The following is a 25,807-nucleotide window of genomic DNA, read 5'->3' as shown; positions in this document are numbered from 1 at the left end:
TGGCTCTGTAGGAAAGGGGTAAGGGTGAATGACCCTGGATATGGCCCTGTGGGAAAGGGGTAAGGGTGAATGACTCTGGATATGGCCCTGTAGGAAATGGGTAAGGGTGAATGACTCTGGATATGGCCCTGTAGGAAAGGGGTAAGGGTGAATGACTGGATATGGCTCTGTAGGAAAGGGATGAGGGTGAATGACTCTGGATATGGCCCTGTAGGAAATGGGTAAGGGTGAAAGACTCTGGATATGGCTCTGTAGGAAAGGGGTAAGGGTGAATGACCCTGGATATGGCTCTGTAGGAAATGAGTAAGGGTGAATGACTCTGGATATGGCTCTGTAGGAAAGGGATGAGGGTGAATTTGGGGTGAATGATAAAATTAACCATTCTGCTTTGGCAAATAGATGCACTGAGCATATATTAAGTGTTAGCATGAGGTATTACTGTTGCCATGGTTATGAACATATTCACTTGCACTGTTAATTGTGCCTGGAGTTCCTGCATGGTAATTAATGGACGTGTTGTCATGTTAGGGTGTAAGGCTTGGTACTTATCAATGGCCTGCTGAGATAATGGTCATGCGGTGGCCAGAGGCCAGTATTTACCCTGTGGCTATAGTTCCACTTAATTAGCGTGTTAGGCACACCTTTAATTAAAGGTAGCGTAACTATGCTGTTAACAACAGTGTTTGGACCATGTAATAACTGCTCAAACTGTCCAGGTGAAAGCTGCCAACATTCAGAGTTGGTCTGACACTGGCTGCGGTTAACTGGAAGCCCAGACCTGCTGATCATTAGGATATACAGGTGCATTCTTGGTATTTTGGCACTATATTACCTGTCCACTGAAGTCCAGGATGGCCGGTGTACATTGGGAAGTTACACTAAGTCAGCTACAAGGGGTATGGTATGACACAGTAAACGTGTATCTGTGCCAAATTACACATTTTGATTTCTGTATTTCGCTTAAAGTTTACCTGTCTTCAGGTAATACATTTTGCTTGATTCTGATTGATTCATCCAGCGTATTAATTGTTCCCAGGTGAAAGTATTTTTGTGGAGTTTGGTTAATGAGAAAAATGTCAGAAGTGGCATCAAAAGTATGAGTTTAAAACCTGAAATCTCATAGTGTATTTTCACGTACCAAATTTTTGGTGAAATACGGTATTGTTTGTAAGACTTTACACAATGATTTTTCAGTTTTATTCCTCTGTAAAGTTATATGGTCATGTACTATAGGTTCGCTGAAAGTAAATTTCTGCTTGTGTAATAAGACTTCATTGTGACTCCGTATTTCAGTATTTTATTCTAATAATGATAGCAAAATAAAATGCTGAAATATGAATGACAATGCAGTCTTTGCTTCTCAGAATAACACTTGTTGTGTATAACGTAAGCTTATAATATTACTGGTACGGGAGGATTACAGCAAAATGTATGTATGTATGTTTAGAAGTGACAAATTCTTCAGTGTGTAATTATTAAGTTTTTCTGATCCATACAGCCCATGGGATTAACGATAACATAGTCACTAGCTCTAGAGGCTAAATCAAATTATAAATAGGCTGAATTATTTGCCTATAAAGCCGGGTTTGCCAAAAAGTGTTGGCTCCTGCATGTGTTTCGAGCACCCGGGTTCCTGGCAAGGAGCAGGAGGTGATAAATAACATGTAGCTAATGGGCAAATGCTGATTTTTACACATTCCTAAAGTTTAAAGTACTACAGGACATTGAAAATATTATGTCTGAAGGCTGAATACATCCTGATTACTTTTCCCAAAAGAATCTTTTACCTAAAAAACTACTACTAAAAACTTTTACCTAAAAATTTTTCATTTTTTATGCTAAAATCATCTTCATTGCCTATCTCACCTGGGTTAAATTCACTTTGTTTTCACCACCCATACTCTAGTCACGTGACCAGAGAGTGTGTTGATGATTGGCTCAGAGCAGCCATGACTCACTGCAAAACCATGAATGTTTGATAAATGGACTTTCCTAATGCTACTTGAGATGTAAGTCGAGAACCTACAGTATTATACCCCACGTGTGGCTTTCCCGGTTGTGTGTGATATATATGTATGTACTTTGCCGAGCATGCAAGTACCTCAGGTACAAGTACACTGACTCGTATTGATTGAAAATCAACAGTTATTGAACTCTGGGCATTTTATACCTCTATACCAATAAACCCTTGTTGAACTTGAACTGGCAGTTTCGGACTCTACAATCATTGGCTAAAGCCTTTCTGTCAACCCTGGTTAAGTGTAGTGCATACAGGCCTCTTAACTCTGTATAAAAACTGGAAACTTAATCCATGTGTAGAGAGGAACTTTATTCTATATGTACAGATATTAGGCGTTGCTGGTGGTCTTCATATCTTTATGTGCAGTGGTTTCTCAGTGAGGTCTGTAACTTTGGGGGCCTATATCATCCAGGTTAAAGATGATGTGCAAGAGATTTCAAGCAAAATATCCATATTTGCTAATGGAATCTGATTTTTAGTGTTTTGGTAACCCAGAAATATAGCTCAAATTATTGCATTTCCGTTGATGTCAGATTTGGACCATGTGCTATGTTTAATATGTGCTATTACATTGTTGAAAACCTATTAGAAATGGTGTAATGTATATTACTGACTTTGAACTGCAGCTCATGCACTGACAATGATGATATTTTGAAAAAGTTTTTGGTCAATTCTAAAATAACTACAAAAGTACATGTATGATTGGATTTATGCTGATTGATTTCTGCTGAAAATCTCCTGTATAAATAAATGTATTAATTCATAGTCTCATCTCCTGATGTCACTTTAAATTTAGGGTAAAAGTCCTATTTCAGAAAATGTCATTTTCTTTTTGATAGACCAAATGCAGTTACATGTACATAGTTAAAAACGTAATGGGTTATCGGTAGATTTCCTCTCATAAAAGGTGGAGCTAATGTGACATACGACTCACAAGTCTTTTTGTCGCTCAATGAGAAGCCATGTGTTGTGTCCCGCGGTTTCATCTGTGGCGGGTTTGGTCTATCCATCCAGCATCACAGAAATGACGTAATACGTCCCACTTTGGACATGTGCAGGAATTCCATTCCAACAATAGAAGCGCAACGGAACTTCATTGCTGATTCATGTGCTAGACCTTATCTGTTCCTGTCTTTTACACCTACAATGTGTATATCAGGGTACCTATATCGCTTGATGTACATGTACATGTGTTTACTTTGACAAGGAGGTGCTGCTTCACTGTTGAAATTACATGTACACGTAGCATGTAATTTTGGCTAGAGCTAGTATACGCATACATGTGCGTGTTTCAGTGAGAAAGTCAGACTGGCTCACTTTAAACTTAAATAAGGCATGTACAGGTACAATAGGTAGAATTCACTTGGGATCCAGAACAAAAAGTGCACCATAAAATCTGCAGTGATCTGATATCATTCATGTACAATGACATGATTAGATCATTGAACTATATCCTGACCATTATGGTATTGCAATCCAATGTCTACTGCACGGACATATATGTAAATTGCCAACAACTGCCTAGTTTGTACACACATGTATGTTTGCCATCTGTGTAGGGGAGTTTCAAAATTAAGGTCTTCTGTTGCAAAAGGTACCTGTAAAAATCCTACTGTACCCTGCGGATCGTTGGAAATGTTAGGCAACTGTTCTCTGTTACATTACTTCACAATAATAACATCATGAGTTCCTGAAAAAAATTCGAAGAGAGTTATTTTAACAGAGTAAACAAGTGATGGATAGAATTTAAGAGCTGCATGAGTGTTGGTAAATTTAGGAAGTTCCAGATGGAAAGGTTTTGGTGTCATGCATGTATGTTCACGTATAGGTACCTATGGGAAGTGCCAAGACCGTTGATTTTGTTTTGGACACTTCTGAATGTGACGTGGTACAGTGGGACTTTTTTTTTTTTACATTTGCTGACAAAAGATTTTGATCTCAAAACTCCCCTGTTGTGTTTCACCTGCATGTATGTACATGTCGGTACTAATTGACGTGCAAGGAAAATATGGATGTACAGGTAATGCAATACAGATTTAAACTGTAAACCATAATCATATGTACATGGACAATATAGTGTATTACCGTACTTTATTGCTTGTCTGATGAAATTGACATGCTTATATTAGGGAACAAAACAGCAATCAAATTAAGAAATAGGTAAATCAAATAATACATGAACATATAATGTACACTTAAATCTGGAGTTTATAATGTAAATGAACTTTTGATGCCAGAGACATTGTTGGAAGTACTTGGATGTACTTACCTGTATTTTAATAACTTTCGTTTGGGGAAGGAAAAATCCCTGAGATCTACATGTAAATGACATATTATTTGTACATTCGTGCATCTACTGTACGTCAACCTGTCTGATTTATTGACGATGTGTTCAATTATTCGAAAAGATTTTGCTAAAAGTACCACATGTTTACGTCATTGCTTGCAAATTGCTGTGCTAATTAATATATGCCATGCAAATGGCAGTGGTTTTATCGTATGTATTTCGTGTCTGCAAGTCATTGGCTTTGAGTGTTAATTATGAAATGGTAAACCTATAAATGCATATGTAACTTATCTTGTTAATTAATGAAGTCCAGAAGAGATGTCCAGAAAATTGATTACTGTGATTAAGGACATTTTTATGCCTGGGTGCAGAATAATTGTCCATATCCATACCCCAATATCGCTTACTTGTCTTGGTTAAGACGTCTCAGTGAAGCAGCACTAGATAAAAGAGTGGGGAAATCTGTCCTGCAACAAGGAGGCATATTACATGCACTCTAAGGATTCCGTGGTCGTCATATGACTGAAAAATTGCTAAGTAGGAGGTTAAACCCCAAGCACTCACTCACTCCATGCCCCAATATACACAGCGCTGTCAAACCAAAGAAGTGACAAACCCAAACAGTGTGCGCCAGCCCTGCAGCCCTGGGTCTGGGTCCACACCAGGTGCAGGGTAGATGCCTGGGGGATCTGTAGGGGCCTGAGGAATAGTTTTGCATTTTTTGTACTGTATTTTAGACATTTTCCTCACAAGTTCACACATGCTTACATGTATTTCGTCATTACACAAGATGGAAACATTGCACATCAAAACGATGAAACATTGTGGGCAAACAAAGCCCTCGACATTACATACTTCCATGATGATGTAATGCCTACAATGCTGGTTGTTATGGTGTAAGTGTCATTATAATTATATGTGCACATAAAACAGGGGTCAGTGTGTTTGATAATTTGAGCTTTTCAGAGTGATGATCTTGACGAAAAAGTGATGCCATCCAATATGATATTTAAAGTGTGAAATGTAGTAAAGTTTTTTGTATATAATTGTAAATAACAAGGAAGTGGATTTAACGTACAGGAAACTGACCTATGCGTGTGAAATGATGAATATTTACATGATAGAAAGTTAACTTTGAGATGACCTGGTCTCAATTTAAGGTCACCATCTTTATTTTTGAGTGCTTACAAACGAGTGAATGGCCAAACATTTTGACCCCTGTTCAGCTGTTAAAGAATAAAAGCTTAGGGGACTGAGATGTGATATGAATTAAACTTAATGCAAGCTTACATCTTATATTCTTATACCTGTACATGTTCAACATTGTACATTCATCCCAGAAAATTAACAGTTTGGGGTTTATTATAATGTCAAACTGATCGGTGAAAGTACAAGAATTTAGATCTTAGTTTTATTTACAGTTAATCACTAATCATGTGTATCAAGCAGTGTTCTTGTTCAATTTCAGATCAAACCTGTGCGGCACAGTCGAATCCAAACCTCAGGGAGAATACGAAAGATCAGAACAGAGCCAATCATCATCTTGTAAGTCAATCATGTGACTTTTTTTCTTTTCTTTTTCTCTCTGTCATACATGTATGTGTGACATTACTAGTAAGACTGCCCACAAACTGAACTGCGCATATATGTGTAACTCAGGTGTCTCTGTCACTTGTAAAACCAGTCCAGTAGGGATTCTGTTTGCTTCTAGTTGGCAATATGGAATCTACCTTTGGCTTTCCCCCAAATAAAGATAGCACCTTCAAGATTGGCGTAGGGCTTCCGAGTTATCATGCACATTGTGACGTAGTATAATGGAAAGATTAAAACGGTATAGTTTCTTAAAGATTAGTTACATGCATAGCATCCAGGTCAGTAGCTTGCCTGTGGTTTGCCCTTGGTGCACTTGTAGAACCAGAGCACAGCAGACAGGGTAGAAGTTTAGCTACGTGAGTGGTGGCCCAACTGGCATCCTTCAAACATAAAATGTTAAATTTATAGCCTTGTTGGTACAGTATGAATTTTCATGTACATGTTACAAGAATGTTTTATTGTTTTTGTCGAGGACATTGGCTCACATGAACTCAGGTGTTGTATGTACACAAGAAGTGTGTACACAGACTTTGAGAATTCGGATTGGAGCATAGATAAAAACTTGCAATCTCCGATTCCTGTTTATAGGACAAACACCTGGCATTACGTTCTGCAGGTTAAAAAAATGTTACAGGATAATGGCTGATCTGAATCGATTGAGATCGAATCTGCTTTTAAAAGGCGACAGACTTTGTCCCAGTGTGCATTAGTAATTTAAGACAGTCAATTCAGTGAGTGGAGGTTCAAGTCATGAATTAAACAACAACATAATTTGCTCTCACTTCCCACAATTCCTCAGTATTGCTTCTACTATAAATCTTTAACCTTTTCATCTTCTAAAGTATTTTTTTTCAGAGGAATTCATTCATACAATTATTATGAAAATAACGCTAAAGTAACTAATCTGTGTCACAAATAATGCAATCTCTGTGGAATTTATTTCTCAACACCCCATTCTCTCAGAATGTTTCAAAGTCTTGACTGCATACATGTAGGTGGTTGAAAGGATTCAAGAATTCTAAGGGTATTTTTGGTAATATCACTCTTGTAGCCAAACTAGACGGAGTACGGACAGACATGTGATTATCTGCTATGTAATGCGGTGACATACTTCTCTGTCTGTTTATTTATTTATTTATTTGATTGGTCTTTTATGTCATACTCAAGAATATTTCACTTATAGAACAGTGACCAGCATAAGGATGGGAGGAAACCGAGCAGAACCCCAGGGGGGAAACTCGCGACAATCCGCAGGTTGCTGGCACAGACCCTCTCATGTACGACCAGAGAGGAAGCCAGCTAGCATGAGGTGGACTTGAACTCACAGCGGCCACATTGGTGAGAGGTTATTGCACCGTGCTGGCGTGCTACTCCGCTCAGCCACGAAGGCCCCCATCTCTGTCTATTTACATAAATAACATAGCAATGATCCTCATCAGTACGGCATGTACATGTATGTAATAGATTTTCAAATGTCATCGCTTGGTTGGTTCACCGTGTACTGAATAGCACTTTATACAGAGCCTGGCAAATTACTGACCATTTTTTTGACATCACATAGCATGTGGGGAAGTTTTTTACATCTTTGTCATTCTAATTATTACATTTGTGATGACAAGATCACGGCTCAATACCATATCGACATCACAGCACGATGAAAGCAATTGATGGAGTACAATCGGATACCTTTTCATTTTGCATCTTTACAGCGACCTGTTAATGCAGCCGTGTTAACAAAGCCCTTGTGGTGTTGACTGTTACCATGACGATCGATGATGTAATGCCCACATGCACTAGAACGGTGCATACATTCGGGCACATTTTTTAGTTTAAACTACATGTAGGATTTACATCTGACAAAAACACTCTTTAATAATATGGTGATAGTGATGTATACGGTTGGCCGTTAGAAATGTCCTAAATGAGCGAAAAATTTGACCACAAAAGAGCATTCTTGGGGGCAGATAAATATCATGAGATATTACCTCTGGATATCATCCCACCTTCCAAACACCTCTCAAAGCACCTGTCTTAAATCAATAGAACTCCCAGAATGTGGGAAAATGAGCAACTGAGTCATGAATGAAATTTCAGGTCATTTAGGATAATCCATTTTCAAGGCTGTATGATGAAGAAAGCTGCATATTTCCCATTGCCATGTGAGCTGGGTGTTTGTGATATGAATAACTCTTCGTGGATAGATTTCTGTATTTGTACGGAATATCCCCTTGTATAGCGGTTGCTGTCATTGGTCATAATGGGATTCATCCTTACGCTGGTCATGTACATGTATACTCAAAATTTGAGTACCTGTCACATTCTTTTCCATACTATAAGACTAAATATTTCAACCTTAAATTTCTGACCTCGTAATCAGTTTTGTCAGTAAAAGTTTTAAAAATACATTGAGAAGACACTGATATTAACAAATGCAGGTGAATTTATATTTATACAGGACACAATTAATGCACAGAGAAGTTTGGATAAGATACATTGTAAATTTACGTAATTACATGGTTGTATAAAATGCAAGGCACAAACTACTTATATAAAGACTATGTCTATGCTGAGCACCTATGTTTTTTTTTTTGTTTTTTTGTTTTTTTTCCAATCACATTTTTTTTTTGATTGGTAACTGGATTGAAGAATTTTGCTGGTTATACACTGTATTTGGTCGGAATTTACTGCTGCAGTTGAACTAGTGGAAGTTTAATTGGGTTCAAGACTGTGCAGACCTCATCAGTGAGGCAGCATGTAGGTGTATGTCAGGATTAAGCTAATGAACTGTACTGTTGGCTGGAGTAATAGTCAATAAGCCTTAACTGTGTACTTCAGGGCTAAGGTTAGTACATATGTACCAAGCCTAGCATTACATATAACTGAATTGTTATACACTCACGACATCAAAGAAATCCTGATTTTTCACCTTTACATGTGTATAAATAATTAATACTCTTTTGTATGCTTGAATTCACAGTGTTCATCCCAATGGGAACGATTTAGAAAACCCTCACCGAGTTCAACTTCGTCCCCGAGAACAAGGCTCTTGGGAAATGGTGCTGGATGCCATCAAGGAGAGAGTGTCACTTAGCCGGGGCGGGGCTATAAGAAAGTAAGTGACAGCTTCATGCTAATTCGTTGTCTCCATAGCATCGCTCATGAATATGAATTTTGTCGTGATGACATCACGAATGCAAAATAATTGAACTGGAGATGATAATGCAAAGATTGACATGTCATATTGACATGCAGCTTTCAAGAAATTGCATAGTGCCATTTCACCAAGAGTGACCAATACCTATAGCCAGATTAGCTTAAAATAACCCCTTTTTGGAAATGCTGTTATTTGTGGTACAATTACAGGCAAGAATTGACACCGTCAACCCTGTCTGATCCCGCCAGCCTCCGTGGCTGAGGGGGTTAGCAGCCAGCGGCACTAAGGCCCAGGAGCCTCTCACCAGTGTGGTTGCTCTATGCTCAAGTCTAGCCTTTGCTCACTAACTCTCCAGCTGAAGGTCTATCAGCAACCTACGGATGGTCATGAGTTTCCCTGGGCTCTGCCAAGTTTCCTTCCATCATAGTGCTGACCGCCATCATACCCGTGAAATATTCTTGAGCATTTCTTAAAACACCATTGAAATAAAAAAAATAAATCAGCCCAATCTGGTGGTTAAATGCTAAAAGACGGGAAGCCTGCTACGTCTGGTTGTAGTGGCATGTGTAGGTGGTATTTGAACGCACAAGTATGTTACACAGGTACGTTTATCTGTTCTGCAGGCTTGCGTAAACCACACACTTACAGGGGCAGTTGATCAGAGTTTACAATAATAATGCTTAAGTTTGTCTTGTGTTTTGTTGTCACTGGCAACATTTCCAGCTCATTAAACATTGCTCAGATAAAGCGACCAGTGCTCTACTGTTTTACACGCGCAGTTTCAGCCCATTCATCACTGAATCATTGTTCGTGCGTATGCCATGACTTATGGCCCGTGTACATGAAAGGCTTTGATGGTTAATATCCTAAGAAAATGATGTATAAGATCTTTGAAGAAGACACATGTAACTTTCCCGTTCATCATGTGACAGTTACGTACAAGGGAAATTAGATTCACTTATATAAATGCACTTGTTCGGGAATTGTGCCGTGTTAGCTGATTTAAAGGGATCATTGCACAGACAAATGGCCCTTCTTTGGAAACGTCTCGGGGTTTGACATCAATATTTAATGGCTTCAGTGAGATATGACGTTCACAGGCTGTTCAGAAATGCCACTCAGATGTTTATGTGTGCGTGACAGAAACAGATAAACATACAAGGAGTTACACAGGAATTTAATACATGTATCTATTTTGCCTCAGGGATTATTTTTTTTATTTTGTTTTTTAACTATACCATTCTGTAAATTTACTTTTTTTGCCATGCTTTTATTTAGATTAGAACTTTACATGGAAGAGGGCAGCCCCTGCTTGTGTCACTCTGCATCTCCTCATACACATACATGTACATCTACACACACAAACATGTACATTTTTTGAACTGTTTCGAATAAAGATTGACCACCTTTGAAAGAAGAAAAGCAAAAGGTGGGAGACATACATGTACATGTAGTAATTGAGACTTACTTTGTTACAGTTTATAGAGGATTGTTACTGTTTATAGAGGATTGATTGTTACAGTTCATAGAGGGTTATGCAATTATTGTGGAGTGGACCTTTTATCCAGGGACTTCACAGTAGACCATACTGATGGACAGTTTGGAGTGCGTTGTAACAGTAGCGTACATGGACCATAGATGTTAGATTGTATCTCTGGTTGTGTGTGGGAAAGTTTACCAGTAACCTGCGAGTGGTAATGGATTTCACCCAGGCTCTGCTTGTTTTTCTCCTGCCAAGTCAAATATTCTTGAGTGCAGCATAAAACACTTGTGAAGTAAATAAATAAATAAATTTGATGTAAAGTGGGGGTTTAATAGACTTTTATAGGTGAACTATGCAATTTAAAGTGTACATACATGAATTTCAATTTACAATTTCAATTCACAATTTAGTGGAGAATTTCACTGTTCAGTGGACCATACACTTTATGGAGTATAGTCTTACGCTTTAGATGTCATAGTCAGCGACAGTGGACAGTTTTTACACCTTGTGTGGTATAAACTCAACCATACCTGGTTAATACAATGTAGTAGATTTCACAAAGTCGTTTCTGACTTTGTCAAAATTGGAGATATGCTCTCCACCCTTATTTCTTTGTCTTTAAGAAAGTAAAAATTTTGTCCACCTCATCAGTTTGATTGTAAGAAAAACATGTCAAAATTTCAACTTTCAGTACCCAAAACTTTGTAGCATGTGAAGAGGTTTTAAATTTTTACTTAATTCAGAAAAGGTTTTGTGGAATTGGCTGCAGAAACTGTATATTATAATACACTCTATAGTGTACAATGGACGTTACAGTTTAGTGTTCAGCATAAAGTGCACAGAGGACAATACACTCTTCAAAATGTAGAATGAACTATACACTTTGGAATGAACTTTTCATTTTTAGTATACTGCAGTGGACAACAGACTTTTGAGTGTACATGTATGTACAGTGGACAACAGACTTTTGAGTGTACATGTATGTACAGTGGACAACAGACTTTTGAGTGTACATGTATGTACAGTGGACAACAGACTTTTGAGTGTACATGTATGTACAGTGGACAACAGACTTTGAGTGTACATGTATGTACAGTGGACAGCAGACTTTTGAGTGTACATGTATGTACAGTGGACAACAGACTTTTGAGTGTACATGTATGTACAGTGGACAACAGACTTTTGAGTGTACATGTATGTACAGAGGACAGCAGACTTTTGAGTGTACATGTATGTACAGTGGACAACAGACTTTTGCGTGTACATGGATGTACAGTGGACAACAGACTTTTGAGTGTACATGTATGTACAGTGCACAACAGACTTTTGAGTGTACATGTATGTACAGTGGACAACAGACTTTTGAGTGTACATGTATGTACAGTGGACAACACACTTTTGAGTGTACATGTATGTACAGTGGACAACAGACTTTTGAGTGTACATGTATGTACAGTGGACAACACACTTTTGAGTGTACATGTATGTACAGTGGACAACAGACTTTTGAGTGTACATGTATGTACAGTGGACAACACACTTTTGAGTGTACATGTATGTACAGTGGACAACAGACTTTTGAGTGTACATGTATGTACAGTGGACAACAGACTTTGAGTGTACATGTATGTACAGTGGACAACAGACTTTTGAGTGTACATGTATGTACAGTGGACAACAGACTTTTGAGTGTACATGTATGTACAGTGGACAACAGACTTTTGAGTGTACATGTATGTACAGAGGACAACAGACTTTTGAGTGTACATGTATGTACAGTGGACAACAGACTTTTGAGTGTACATGTATGTACAGTGGACAACAGACTTTTGAGTGTACATGTATGTACAGTGGACAACAGACTTTTGAGTGTACATGTATGTACAGTGGACAACAGACTTTTGAGTGACCTTATACATTAGAAAGTGTTGAGGACCTCACACTTTTTTATGTAAGGGTGTCCCATTTGCAATGTACATGTAGATATGCTTTTGAATGGACATACATAGATCTCTAGTGCATAGTGGACCATACATGTTGATTAAGTGTTGATGAAATAAATCAGACATTTTGTATAGGGTATTGTGTGGAATGGAAGACACAGTAAAAAGGTGTGATTTTGGCAGTACTCTTTAGAATGTATCATGCATTGTCTGTAGAGTGTGTATTAGATCCGACCCTTTACAAATATTTTGTGTACAGTAGACCTTAAGGAATCTCCTTAACGTCTGCTGTACACAAAATGTACTGTTCCTTGAGAGGTCTACTGTACACAAAATGTACTGTTCCTTGAGAGACCTACTGTACACAAAATGTACTGTTCCTTGAGAGGTCTACTGTACACAAAATGTACTGTTCCTTGAGAGGTCTACTGTACACAAAATGTACTGTTCCTTGAGAGACCTACTGTACACAAAATGTACTGTTCCTTGAGAGGCCTACTGTACACCAAATGTACTGTTCCTTGAGAGGCATTGAGAAGTTAAGAGAACACCATCAGACAGTTTCAGTATCGATAACACCTTCTGATTTATTTCTTTGCAACATTTCGATGAGTATTCTAACATGCCTTAGCCTGCATGATAGAATAGCCATGAAATGTTGCAAAGAAATAAATCAGAAGTTGTTAATCCTTGTTGGAACTGTGTGATGATAATATATACTGTTGGCTTGTTTTGCATATCCAAAATGTTTTTGAGTTTTCATCGCTTTTGTTCTCCTCGTCCTTGTCAGATTGTGCACATTGGACGGCCGAGCCATCCACAGTGTCCACGAGATCCAGAGTTCCGGCTGCTACGTAGCGTGTGGGACGGAAAAGTTTGTGGCCAAGGACTACGAACACCCAAAGGTCATGACCTCTCCACGGCAGGAGAGGAGGTGAGCTTGGAATCTTGGCAACACATACATGTAGTGTTTCACTGTGTGGAATATGTGTGCTGGTACTATTGCGTTATTCAGTTTTTGTGTTGGTTCCTTATGGTTATAACATGCGATTGAAAGAAACCTGAACACCCCTGCATTTGCATTTATCCACAAACACGCTTTTGGTTTGTTTGTTTTTTTCAGAGTAGAAGTGAAATTTAAAGGTTATTTCTGAGTTCAGGAATAATAATGAAGTTAAAACTCAATTGTAGCTGATGTATGTCTCAGAGAGCTCAATGATCCTGGCACATGATGTTCTTGTTATACATGCAAATGTACATGTACATCATATTTTAACAGCGATATGTCATTTGTAGAATGAAATGAAGGACAGTGTCATTACTGTCATTCTTAAATGGTTTTTTTTGCATGTTTGCTACATGTAAGCTTTTATTCAAGCGTACTCTGTAGGCATTCTTTATTGTAGACTGACAAAAATTATACTTTTTGTGAAGCCCTGAAACCATCCAATCCAATCTCAGTTTTGTTTCAGAAATCAAATTACAGAGGTGCTTAAATTGCACTGAAAGTTGCTCTTTCATATGCGAAAAGGTTCAGGAATTACTTTAGGGTACCTGAAGTTTTCCTCTCTCATCTTTCTCTTTACAAAAAAAAGATTCCTGGCATCTTCATGGCACAAGTTTCCAGAACAGTGGAAACTTAATATAATCGTTTGCTTGTTTGTTTGTTTTTCATTTTTTTTAATGATGAAGTAATATGAAAGAAAAAACAACACACCCATCAGGAAATGGTTTTCAAGACATGCCAAAGCATATTGAAGTATGCTGTTCATACCTTAGAACATGTATCCATGGTATGTACATGGGCGTGTATGGGTGTGCCCTATGTACGGTGATATATATTTACAGTCTCTGTTCTCTGTTCTTTTGGAACTCTACCAATTACTTTGCCAACGCTAAATAATGCATGGGATAGAAGTATGCCCCCTGTTATATGAAACAATGGGCAAAACTGGAACTTTGCCAATCCATATAAGTTTTCTGTTTGTGTTCTGAGGGGGTTGTTTGTGTACATGGTGAGCATTAACGGGGGCCATCTAGGGCATTGGTGAACTGTGTGGAGCTCTGCATGGTTACATGTACATGTATAATATACCATGCATGGTACACAGTTGACATCAAAACCTGTCAGGCAAGGACAAGAATTATTTTGTTTAACTTTTAATAACTTCGGTCTTGCCCAGATTGAGTGTCTTGAAACAATCTTTACACCTACAGGTTTCTAAGCCTGGAGAATTCCTTGACAATAAATAAAAACTTGAACAATTCTCAGATTGAGTTTTCTTCCCTCCATGAGTTTAAGCCATACATGTACATGTGTTTCAGTTTTACATGAACCAAGTTTGAAAACCTCTTCATATGAATCCACTGCTACTTTTATCTTTGTGATTTGGGTGCATAGTTTCTGTAGAGCTTATATGTATGTTTTTCTTGAGAGGCTGTATGGGTCTTAAGGGTGTGGGTGGTTCTTATGGGTTTCTTGATTCATATCCTGGGGGTCTGGAGGGTCTGAGTGGTTTCCTTAGGGTTTGTGGTTCCATTAGGATGTGTGATTTCCTTGGGGTTTGTGATTTCTTTGATATCTGGATGGGAAGGGTCCTTGGGTTTGAGTGGTTTCCTTGGTGTCTAAGTGGGGTTTTTTTTGGGGTTTTTTTTTATGGTTCTGGGTGGTTCATTTGGGGAATTGGTGGTATCCTATAAAGCCTATTTGATGTGCAGTAGTTTCCTTGGAGGAATGGGTGGTGACTTGTCAGGCCTATCTGGGGTGGGGTAGTTTCCTTGAGGTATGGGGTGGTGTCCCATCAAGCCAATCTGGTGTGGTCCTATCAAGCCTTTTGGGTAGTTTCCTTGGGGTATGGGATGGTGTCCTGTATGGTTTAGGGTAGTTTCCTTGGGCCACCAGGTGGTGTTCTATCTGGTGTGGAGTAGTTTCCTTGGGGTATGGGATGGTGTCTTGTCTGGTTTAGGGTAGTTTCCTTGGGCCACCAGGTGGTGTCCTATCTGGTTAGGGATAGTTTCCTTGGGGCATTGGGTGGTGTCCTATCTGGTTTGGGGTAGTTTCCTTGGGCCACCAAGTGGTGTCCTATCTAATTTAGGGTAGTTTCCTTGGGGGCCTGGATGGTGTCCTATCTAGTTTTGGATAGTTTCCTTGGGGACCTGGGTGGTGTCTTATCAAACCTGTCTAGTTTTGGGTAGTTTCCTTGGGGGACTAGGTGGTGTCCTATCTGGTGTGGGGTACATGTAGTTTCCCTTTGGGGACTAGGTGGTGTCCTATCAAGCCTTTTTGGTGTGGGAAAGTTTCCGGTAATGTGGATGGTTGGACTACCCCAAAGCTAATTCTTGAAAAATAAGGTTTTCAGGGCATTCCCTCGGGGTCATCCCTTTCAGTAACTGTGACTCTCAGTAAGGTAGTGTCTGTCTCTCTGTTTTCAGGGCATTCCCACACAAACTCACCCCTCTCAGTAACCGTAACTCTAAGAAGGGCTCCCAGGACAGTAGTGTAAACAGAACCCCAGAATCAAACAATGGGGCGATGAACAGCAGACCTCGCAAGTAAGTTAACATGTGGTTTCCACATGTGTACATTCTGGTTTCCACATTTTCAGGTGTGGGGGCTGCGGTGGCCTTGTGGGTTAATGACCCAGGAGACTCTGACCATTACAGTCGTTGTGAGTTCAAGTAGGGGTTAGCCAGAAATGTATAAGAGGGTGTCCAAACATCCCATTCTGAGGCCATTTTGTTGTGGCACGGTGTCCAGATTTCATAATCTCCTACATGTATCTCTCTCATGTTAAAAGTTCTGAACACTGTGTGTTCAAATACACGAAGTTTCTGTTTCACCTGTGGATGGGTAGCTGGTTAACTCTGTGAGTTCAAGTCAAACACATGCTGGCTTCCTCTCCGTTCGTATGTGCGAAGGTCTTCCAGCAACCTGCTGGTTGTTGGTTTCCCCCGAGCTCTGCGTACGTAGATCTCAAACAGGTTTCGATCACTCAAGTTTGAAATTGGCAAAGGGACAATTGGGATTGATTTTCCAGTAATCCAGTAAGGACTTTTGTCAGCCATGATCTTGCATTTCCTTGTCACCATATACATATACTTTTATCTTAAATACCTTGAGTTAAACTGAGAATGGTAATTTGTCTGGTATAGCACAATGCCAAAGGTACCGTCAGCCACTGAGCTTGTACTTATACATGTGTAGGACAAATTTAACGCCCTGTTTACCTTGTTTTTGTTGTCTAGGACACGGAGGAACCAAGTGAAAAAGGAAGACCCTGTCATCCATGAAAAACCTGTTGCTTACAAACGAAATGGAAAGAAAGAAGTCAATTACGATCAAGGTTAGTAGAAAGGTTACAGATTCAGCGAGTTGTAAGACATTCACAGTGAGAACAACCCAACTAAAAGTTCCTGAAGGGCCTTCCATTGGGCTGCCACTGTTGGCTTATCTTGCAGGCGCTCCAGTTTCCCCAAGGCACTCCAGTTTTTCCACAGGCACTCCAGTTTCCCTCAGGCCTGGTTTGCTCCAGTTTCCATTGGTTTCCTGCAGGCACTTCACTTTCCCTGGGCACAGGTTTCCTCCAGGCACTCTAGTTTCCCTGGACCTGGGTTCCTTCAGACACTTCAATTTCCCTGGCCACTGGTTTCTTCCAGGCACTCCAGTTAGTTCCACCTGTAAATTAAACTTGACTGCTGTTACAGTTATATACATGTGTGGGAATTAAACCCCTAGCTATGCATTTTACAACAGCCAAATCCATAAATTAACATATGCAAATTGACCATTATACGCATGTTACAAGTACGTGTAGTTTACACGTGTTCATTTGCTTTCAAGTGAAGGAGTAACATAATCTGCCATCTATACAGCCTATATATTATACCAAGTAACACCATTTAAACCACTTCAACAGTCGCCATGGAAACACTTTCAGAAGTATATAAACCTGGCCTTAAAATGGTACTTCAATAAGATGCCAACACTTTTTTCCTATAAGATTCACGAAATTCACAAAGCTTTTATAGGTGAAATACAGGAATTAAAGTTATCTTTAAAATATAGCAATATCATTGAAAAAGCATATTTTTAAAAAAATACATAAGTTAAAGAGAAAACAAAATCTTGACTTGTTAAATGATTGGTTGACCACAGATCCAGGCGGTGTCTTCAAGGCTCATCGAGAAAACCAGGCGACAAGAGGGGCACGCGAAATCAACGAAGATCGCAACACGCGAGTAGACATCCCCGTCGATCAGAGAGAGGCTGAAGTTGTGGAGGTTTGTATTTGTTATCCGCAGTTTTCAACTAAGCCAATGAAAATCCTTCCACTTTAAAGACAGAGATTGTGGAAGTTTGTTTCATTTGTGATTTACATCTCAGCCAATGGAAAACCCTCTAGGGTAAGGTTGTCTGCAGATTGTTAAAATGTGATAGGTTTATATCAGGTCTAGCATACAATAATTGTGGCAGCAAATATAAGCTGTTAACACTGTGTATGGGAGCCACATCATACTTTTAGAATTGAGCAAATGTCTGAATTGCTTGCACGTATAAAGGGAGGTAACTTTGTCACATGTGTGTCTCTAGCATCTTATACATACATCCGCAGTATGTGATAAGACTATACAATTACATGTAACTGTACATTCATCGGTTAGCCCACTTACAGTGAAATTACATGTAAATAAGAATTTATACTAAACAAAAAGGGAAAATTTAAGAAATTGTTGCAGCTTTTTAAAAAAAAAAAATCCAAACTTTCTTGATAGAAGAGTTGCTGCTACATCAAACATGTATGCATGAGTACATTAGCATCCTTATTTCCCCTGTTGGTATAGGGCACAGCCCCATGGGTGCTTGTCAGAGTCCTCTGGCTGCACATTGTATCAATACAGGCTAATCCAGAGGCCGATTACTGTATAACACACTAATACTGGCTAACAGGCAAAGTGTGCTTAGTTTGTGTGCTTTTTAGGTGGGCTTTCTCTGTGCTTTCTCTGTGCATTTTGTTGCCCTTACACTTTGCTTTACCTGTTTGCGTACTTTTTCCTCACACCTTCCATTACATCTCCACACACATGTCATAGGAGGAAGAAATTGTGACCAGTCACCATGGCGACAAAGAACGTAGGGCATCCAGATCTTACAAAAGCGAAGACGGTGTGCAGGGAGAAGAACTTCCTGAGCGCCGAGTGTCATTCAAGGGCGACAATCAGTCCCGCAGAAAGTCAGTCGATGCTGATGCCCCTCTTGAAGATGAGCAAAATATGTTGCAACAGAACAGCAGAGCTGAAGATCACACCATGGAAGAGGCCCCCGAGGGGTTTGAGCGGGAAGAAGGACCGAATTCAAAAAGGGTACCATTTTACAGACCGTGGGATATATATCCTGCGGATATGTGATGATCTGCCTGCCTGCTTGTTCCACCAATATGCATGTATTTGTTATCAGTTTGAATGTTGCTGTTGTTGCATATCTGTATGTGTTCTACAACATGCACTATGTCTCTGACTGTTTTTGTTTTTTTGTTGTTTGTTTGCTTGATCCATGACTGTTTCCCCTTCATTTTGTAACTGTCTTTATCGCTGTTGTTGTTACTTTAAGGCCATTTATTTACTTTTGGGTCCCTGTGTCACCAGATTTTATATGTTGCTGCAATATGTTGAATGGAATGGTGTTAGTGATCTGCATGAATAAATGTACCAATACAAAACATTCATGCTGCGTGCTGAAATTCATTCTGTGCATTTCCTACAGACTTACCTAAACACTAATTCACTTGCTAACTTGTCTGACCCATTCAAAACTGAACCTTTTGCACATATTTTTTAGCCTTATCTGTGTATGTTTATGTGATCCTCTTTTGCAAAAAAAAAAACACCATTGCATATTTGTCTTGTTTCTTTGAATATGTCCAAATTGCTTTTTTCTGTCTCTTTAGCACTATCTTAACTCTTGATCAAGAGAGACTGTAATTTCACACTAATTTAGCCTGAGTGAATTTACTAAGCTGTATCCTGTTTGTTTTGTGTTTATGGTAAAAAAAATGCAACTCTTAAATTAATTGTCAACCCTAAATTAATTTTCCTGATGTGCCAAAAAAAGTCCTGTTCATGTTGATAGAAGATGTGAGTGAAGTTTGTGATGATGATTGTGTTGGTTGAAATGTGTGCAAATTGTTGTTTGATGTGTTTCCAGGATGGTGAACATTAACCTGTTGCCAACATTGCAAACTGTATGTTATACATCTTGTTTTATGTACTTGTAGTAAGGATTTAATTCATCTTATAATTGTGTGACATTTGCGTCCAGTCATTGCACTCCTTGTGACATAATTGCTGTATTTAAATGGCATATCTGTGTTACTCTGTGAATGATTGGACAGATTTTTGAGTGAATGTTACATGTTGTGTGATTGGATAGATTTTGTGTGATGTTTTGAGTTGTGTGATTGGACAGATTTTGTGTGAATGTTTTGAGTTGTGTGATTGGAGAGATTTTGTGTGAATGTTTCATGTTGTATGATTGGACAGATTTTTGGGTGAATGTTACATGTTATGTGATTGGATAGATTTTGTGTGAATGTTTCATGTTGTATGATTGGACAGATTTTTGAGTGAATGTTACATGTTATGTGATTGGATAGATTTTGTGTGAATGTTTTGAGTTGTGTGATTGGACAGATTTTTGAGTGAATGTTACATGTTGTATGATTGGATAGACTTTGTGGCTTGAATAATACAGATATTGATGAATCTGATGAAAACGTCTGTGTGTGGTTTTTTTCGTTTGTTTTTTTTGTCATTTCAAAGTTAAGGGGGAAAATGCAATTCACAACAGACATGCACAGGACAGGTACATTTGATTATTGTATGTAAGATAAATAATAAAGTGCATGTAAATATAGTTACACATATATCTGACATGTAAGACAACATTTTCCAGTTCTGTGATTGATGAACTTTTATGATACCATAATTCCTCAACAATTTTTGCATATGAAAGAGCAACTTTCATGGCAATTTATACACAGTTGTATTTTCATTTTGGAGATCAAGCAGATTATATCACCATTAACGTCACAATTGCAAGCACCCTGCTTAATTTCCATGCTAACCGCTGGCAATTTACAAAAATTGCAATCACATGAAAAGCCATCTTTTATGCCACAAGATGAAAGATGAGAGATGAGAGTTTTGAATTTTCATCATCATTAGGACACATCCTATGAAGTGCACATTAAGAGATAGAAAGCTGAGCATTTCATGCTTGAAGACCAATGCCATGATGTTCACCAGAAGGAAGGAATTTTTGGGAACATTATTTCAGTTATCTTTTACTCATGGGTAAAAAGAGTTACAAGTATTCCAACATTCAGTGTTGTGATTAGAGTTGGAAGTACTTCCTGTGACATCCTGTGAGTTCCTAAACTCTGATGGTATGTTCCATAAACCCCAACACAGAATTCAAATGTTTGAACTTCTTTAACTCTTTTCACAAAAAAGTAAAAAAAATTTAAATGAAAGTATATTATACTTACCTTTAAGTGGGTATATTTAGTGATTTTTAGAGGCCTTTTCCTCTAACTTCTGAAATGATGTCTATGTACTTATTGAACAGAAGATTTCGACTTTTGTCAGAAGTGTTCAACTGAGCAAAATTCACAATGTTGATTTGACAAGAGCCATTTCAGAAGACCAGATTTTATAGTTGCTCATAATGCACGCTCTGTCACCTGTTTATCAAGATTGTTCTACACTATTCCTGTGAAATCATCTATTTGTGTTGGGTACACTAACTGCATAGCACTGTCATGTTCAAAGTTGCACTACGTCGTCAAGCCCTGAGGGTGAGCACATACCCTCTGACATTAAAGAGTGAGTGAGTGAGTGCTTGGGTTTTAATGTCGTACGTAACAATTTTTCAGTCATATGACGACAAAGGAATCCTTGGAGTGCATGTAATGCGCCTCCTTGTTGCAGGATGGATTCCCACCACTCTTTTACGTAGTGCTGCTTCACTCAGACTTCTTACCAAAGGCGAGAAAGCTGCACCGCCCAAGCCATTATACTGATACGGGTCAACCAGTCGCTGCACTATCCCCTTAATGCTGAACGCCAAGTGAGGAAACTACAACTTCCTCAAAGTCTTAGCTGTGACCCGACCCAGGACATTAAAGATGGTTCTGTTCATGGTCCCCTGTAATCTGAGTCTTGGGTAAAAGGTGGAATAAACTGTTTTCTTGTTACTTTAATGAATTATGGCTGTATATGATATAGATCAGATGTGCACTGATGTATATATAACTACATGTGTATAAACAAACTGTTAATTATGGTGAATGTATTAATTACTGCAAATCGTCAACCTTTTCCACGACTAAAGCACTTTTTGCACTGGAATTCATGCTTACATGCATTATGAGAATGACGCTAAAAATGATTTGTTTGTGTAAACTAAGGATGCAATCTTCGTAAAACTATGCCAGTTATCTCTCTGCTTTCCATGTTTCTCTCAAAATGCTTCAAAACATTGGTTACAGAGATGGTTGAAAAGGTTGAAGAATTAGAGTGTAGTACATGAGCCCCTGAATGGTTAAAATTTATGCAGAATTTTGTGTTTAATTTTGCGGTCGTTTTTGAACTCTTACAATGACAGGAGGAGAGAATCGAACATTCCAGACAAGATGACATGGGGACAACCAAAGAGCGAAGAAGCAACAGCAATGAACGGGTAAGTGGCTGAAATTTGGCGTGTGCATGATAGGATTCAGTTCTCTAGGCAAAGCTCACTTGTATTACTAGTAATATCAGATTTAGTGTAGTGACCTGCAGCTAGAAGTGTGCACCTCTAATGTCTGTCGATCTGTCAGCTACAAGTGTTGGGAACAAACAGAATTAGCCCAGTGATGCTTAGTGTCTACGGCTCTAATGGCTTCTGGACAACACCTCATCTGGAAGACTATGTAATGTCACCTGGCAGCTAGTATATCACATGTACCAGCCATATATGTCATACGTGTTAGGAAACATTTGTAAACTATTTTGAGTTTGAAATAAGAATGAATTTACAGATGGCAAACAAAACAACCGCTTGTGATTTCATAATGTCTTGCATGAAGAATATTACAGCAGGTCTTGGACATCTCACCAGACATCTTCCCATCATGCATCATTCATGATTTTCAAGAAAAATTGTTTGATATTATATTACATCCTGCCGTTCAAGTATGATAGCCTCCTGCCCACCAAAGCTGTGGAGCAGACACATCCTGCCATTCAGCCCACCAAAGCTGTTGAGCAGACACATCCTGCCACTCAGCCCACCAAAGCTGTTGAGCAGACACAGTCCTGTTGAGAGTTGCACACTTGTAGTTCATGGACCTTGGTTAATGTACATTATTGCACGCTGTTTGCACTGCTTTTTCCTTTGTGTTTGCGAGTGTTGTGCACAGATTATACTGTAATTCTTCAACAGAATCTTTGTCTACTTGTTTAGTTTAGCATTATTATCTATAAGGTTCTGTTTTCATCACGTTCATTTACACGGAACAAAACTTTTGCAGTTTTCATGAGCTGTGAACTGCAAACTGTCCCTAAATACATTTTGACGTGTGTGTGGTGTACAGTGTACCTGTAGCTAATTTTTGACACATCTGTCAGCTCTAATTTTCACAAATTCTTCAACCTTTTCATCTACAAAACAAAGCTCTCTTATTACCAGGTCTGAGACACACAAACTACATGTGCGTTTTCTACCTGTCAGGACCTGTGCTCTAGACTAGTTGTATGAATGATTGCAATAATTCATAGTTGCATCTAATTATGCCACAAACATCTTCATAAAGCTAAAGATAATTTGCATACACCATGCACATGTATATATGCAAGCCCAGTGTTTCTTTACAAGCAAGTAGTCTACACACTGTGTCATTGATTGATCATGTCACAACGGCTTGTTGGTCACAGTCAGGTTCATGCCATTGCTACATTTGGGATCAAAGGAGTTCTTAGAGTTGTCAATGCACAATTTGGCACACAACAGTTAACAAGTGGCGTATGTTAATGGCAAAACAGCACCCGAAAACACACAATATACAAACTAGATTCAAGCAAAAAGGGTAGCATCTCGCCCTGGTTTTTCCAAGATTGTACCCTCATAAATAAGCAGATGTATTAATATGGGATAGGTTTATCAGCTTCCATTTCCCAATTCTGTGGCATGCAGAAGCTGGTGTACCTTTTCAGTGGGATTAAGAGCTATAGATCCCTGGTTAATAGGGAGATGACAAGCTTTAAGACATTGCATGGCATTCTCTGACCTGCAGGTATTCATATATTTCTGAGAAGTATAGAATTATTTTAGGACTTAGAAAGTTTTTGGTGGTCTTGTTTTTGCATTGTCACAAAGTCTGGCATCAGGCAGCTGAATGAAACAAAAGTAATAAGAGTATGATCAACATTCTGTTTTTCTTATGCTTAAAGAAGACATCATGAAGAATGGGACAAACTTTATAGATGTATTCAAAAGTAAAAAAATCACCCTTCCCAGGAGGTTTCTCGGCCTATTTAGGAAACTTTGCACAAAAGCAAAGAAACAGTTGTGTGCAAAACTGGGATAGATCAAGCCATGCAAGCACACAAATGTACATGTCTGCATGTACAGCTCACACTTATGCACTCTGTGGTGACATTGGAATATGTGCATGTATGCATAGTTAACCTATGTTGTTTTTTCTCAATAATTGATCACCCCTTCATGTAATAATAATCAAGGATCCTGACAGTCAACTGTTTCGTCTCATTTCTGTATCTCACTTAATGTCCAGGCCACACCCACTCATATTTTGAGCCCCAGAAACCAGAGCCCTCAGCCCACACATGAATCCCCCAACCCCAGACAGGAATCACCTGAGCCTAGGAGGGAATACCCAGAGCCCAGAAGGGAATCCCCAGAGACCAGATGGAACTCGCCACCCAGAAGGGAATCCCTGGAGCCAAGAAGGGAATCCCCAGAAACCAGATGGGACTCCCCGCCCTTAAGGGAATCTCCGGAGCCAAGAAGAGAATCCCCAAAGAACAGAAAGGAATCCCCAGAGCCTAGAAGGGAATTCCCAGAGAACAGAAAGGAATCCCCAGAGCCCAGAAGGGAATCTACTGACTCCAGGGAATCACTCCTCCCAGCAGAGCAGCCCATGAATGACAATCAGAGGGAGGGCCATGAGTCAGCTCCACCCCCTGACCGTGATGACGTCATTGATGATGACGACATTCCTGAGAAGAGACAATCCACACCTGTTAACAAGAACAAAGAAGAGATGCAAGCTGTGGCAGATATCACAGACCCCACTTACCCAGGCAAACGGGGCAAGGAAAAGGTAGATCTCACCTGTTCATCACTAACACATGCTGTATTAACCAGTTCACAACCTGCATGATTGATCCCCTAACCGCTCATCTTTCTTGTAACGCTCCCAGTCTTCATGTTAACTTTGTATTTGTTCTCAACAGACAGAAATTAATCTCATCTCCCCACAGTTCGTGGGACCCGACCCCCATGATGATGTGTACACAAATGATCGACAAATACAATCTCATCTCTCCACAGCTCAGTCATTGACCTGACCAGCATGATGATGCATACACGAATGAACGACAAATACAGTCCCATCTCCACACAGCTCTGTCATCCACCTCACCCCCATGATGATGTGTACACAAATGATCGACAAATACAATCTCATCTCTCCACAGCTCAGTCATTGACCTGACCAGCATGATGATGCATACACGAATGAACGACAAATACAGTCCCATCTCCACACAGCTCTGTCATCCACCTTACCCCCATGATGATGCGTACACAAATGAACGACAAATACAATCTCATCTTTCCACAGCTCAGTCAACGACCTGACCAACATGATGATGCATACACGAATGAACGACAAATACAATCTCATCTCTCCACAGCTCGGTCAACGAACGACCTGACCAGCATGATGATGCATACACGAATGAACGACAAATACAGCCCCATCTCCACACAGCTCTGTCATCCACCTCACCAGCATGATGATGCATACACGAATGAACGACAAATACAGTCCCATCTCCACACAGCTCTGTCATCCACCTCACCCCCATGATGATGTGTACACAAATGAACGACAAATACAATCTCATCTTTCCACAGCTCAGTCAACCACCTGACCAACATGATGATGCATACACGAATGAACGACAAATACAATCTCATCTCTCCACAGCTCGGTCAACGAACGACCTGACCAGCATGATGATGCATACACGAATGAACGACAAA

General features: G+C 39.3%; 1 protein-coding gene across 2 annotated transcripts in view; it reads left to right on the top strand.

Annotated features, from left to right (window-relative positions):
- The window catches only part of LOC135464091 (doublecortin domain-containing protein 2-like), a 44,997-nt gene that overhangs the window by 12,100 nt on the left and 7,090 nt on the right, over positions 1-25,807 (top strand). The window contains exons 3-11 of one of the 2 annotated variants that reach the window (XM_064741581.1): positions 5,776-5,852; positions 8,878-9,012; positions 13,271-13,414; positions 15,913-16,032; positions 16,726-16,823; positions 17,636-17,760; positions 18,571-18,840; positions 22,142-22,216; positions 24,312-24,860. In XM_064741581.1, coding sequence (XP_064597651.1) covers positions 5,776-5,852; positions 8,878-9,012; positions 13,271-13,414; positions 15,913-16,032; positions 16,726-16,823; positions 17,636-17,760; positions 18,571-18,840; positions 22,142-22,216; positions 24,312-24,860 — 1,593 coding nt within the window. The remainder of the gene's footprint in view (positions 1-5,775; positions 5,853-8,877; positions 9,013-13,270; positions 13,415-15,912; positions 16,033-16,725; positions 16,824-17,635; positions 17,761-18,570; positions 18,841-22,141; positions 22,217-24,311; positions 24,861-25,807) is intronic. The other variant, XM_064741582.1, reaches the window with a different exon arrangement.

This window comes from Liolophura sinensis, chromosome 3 (genome assembly GCF_032854445.1).
Source record: "Liolophura sinensis isolate JHLJ2023 chromosome 3, CUHK_Ljap_v2, whole genome shotgun sequence".
Lineage (NCBI taxonomy): Eukaryota > Metazoa > Mollusca > Polyplacophora > Chitonida > Chitonidae > Liolophura > Liolophura sinensis.
This window is presented reverse-complemented; position numbering and strand designations above follow the sequence as displayed.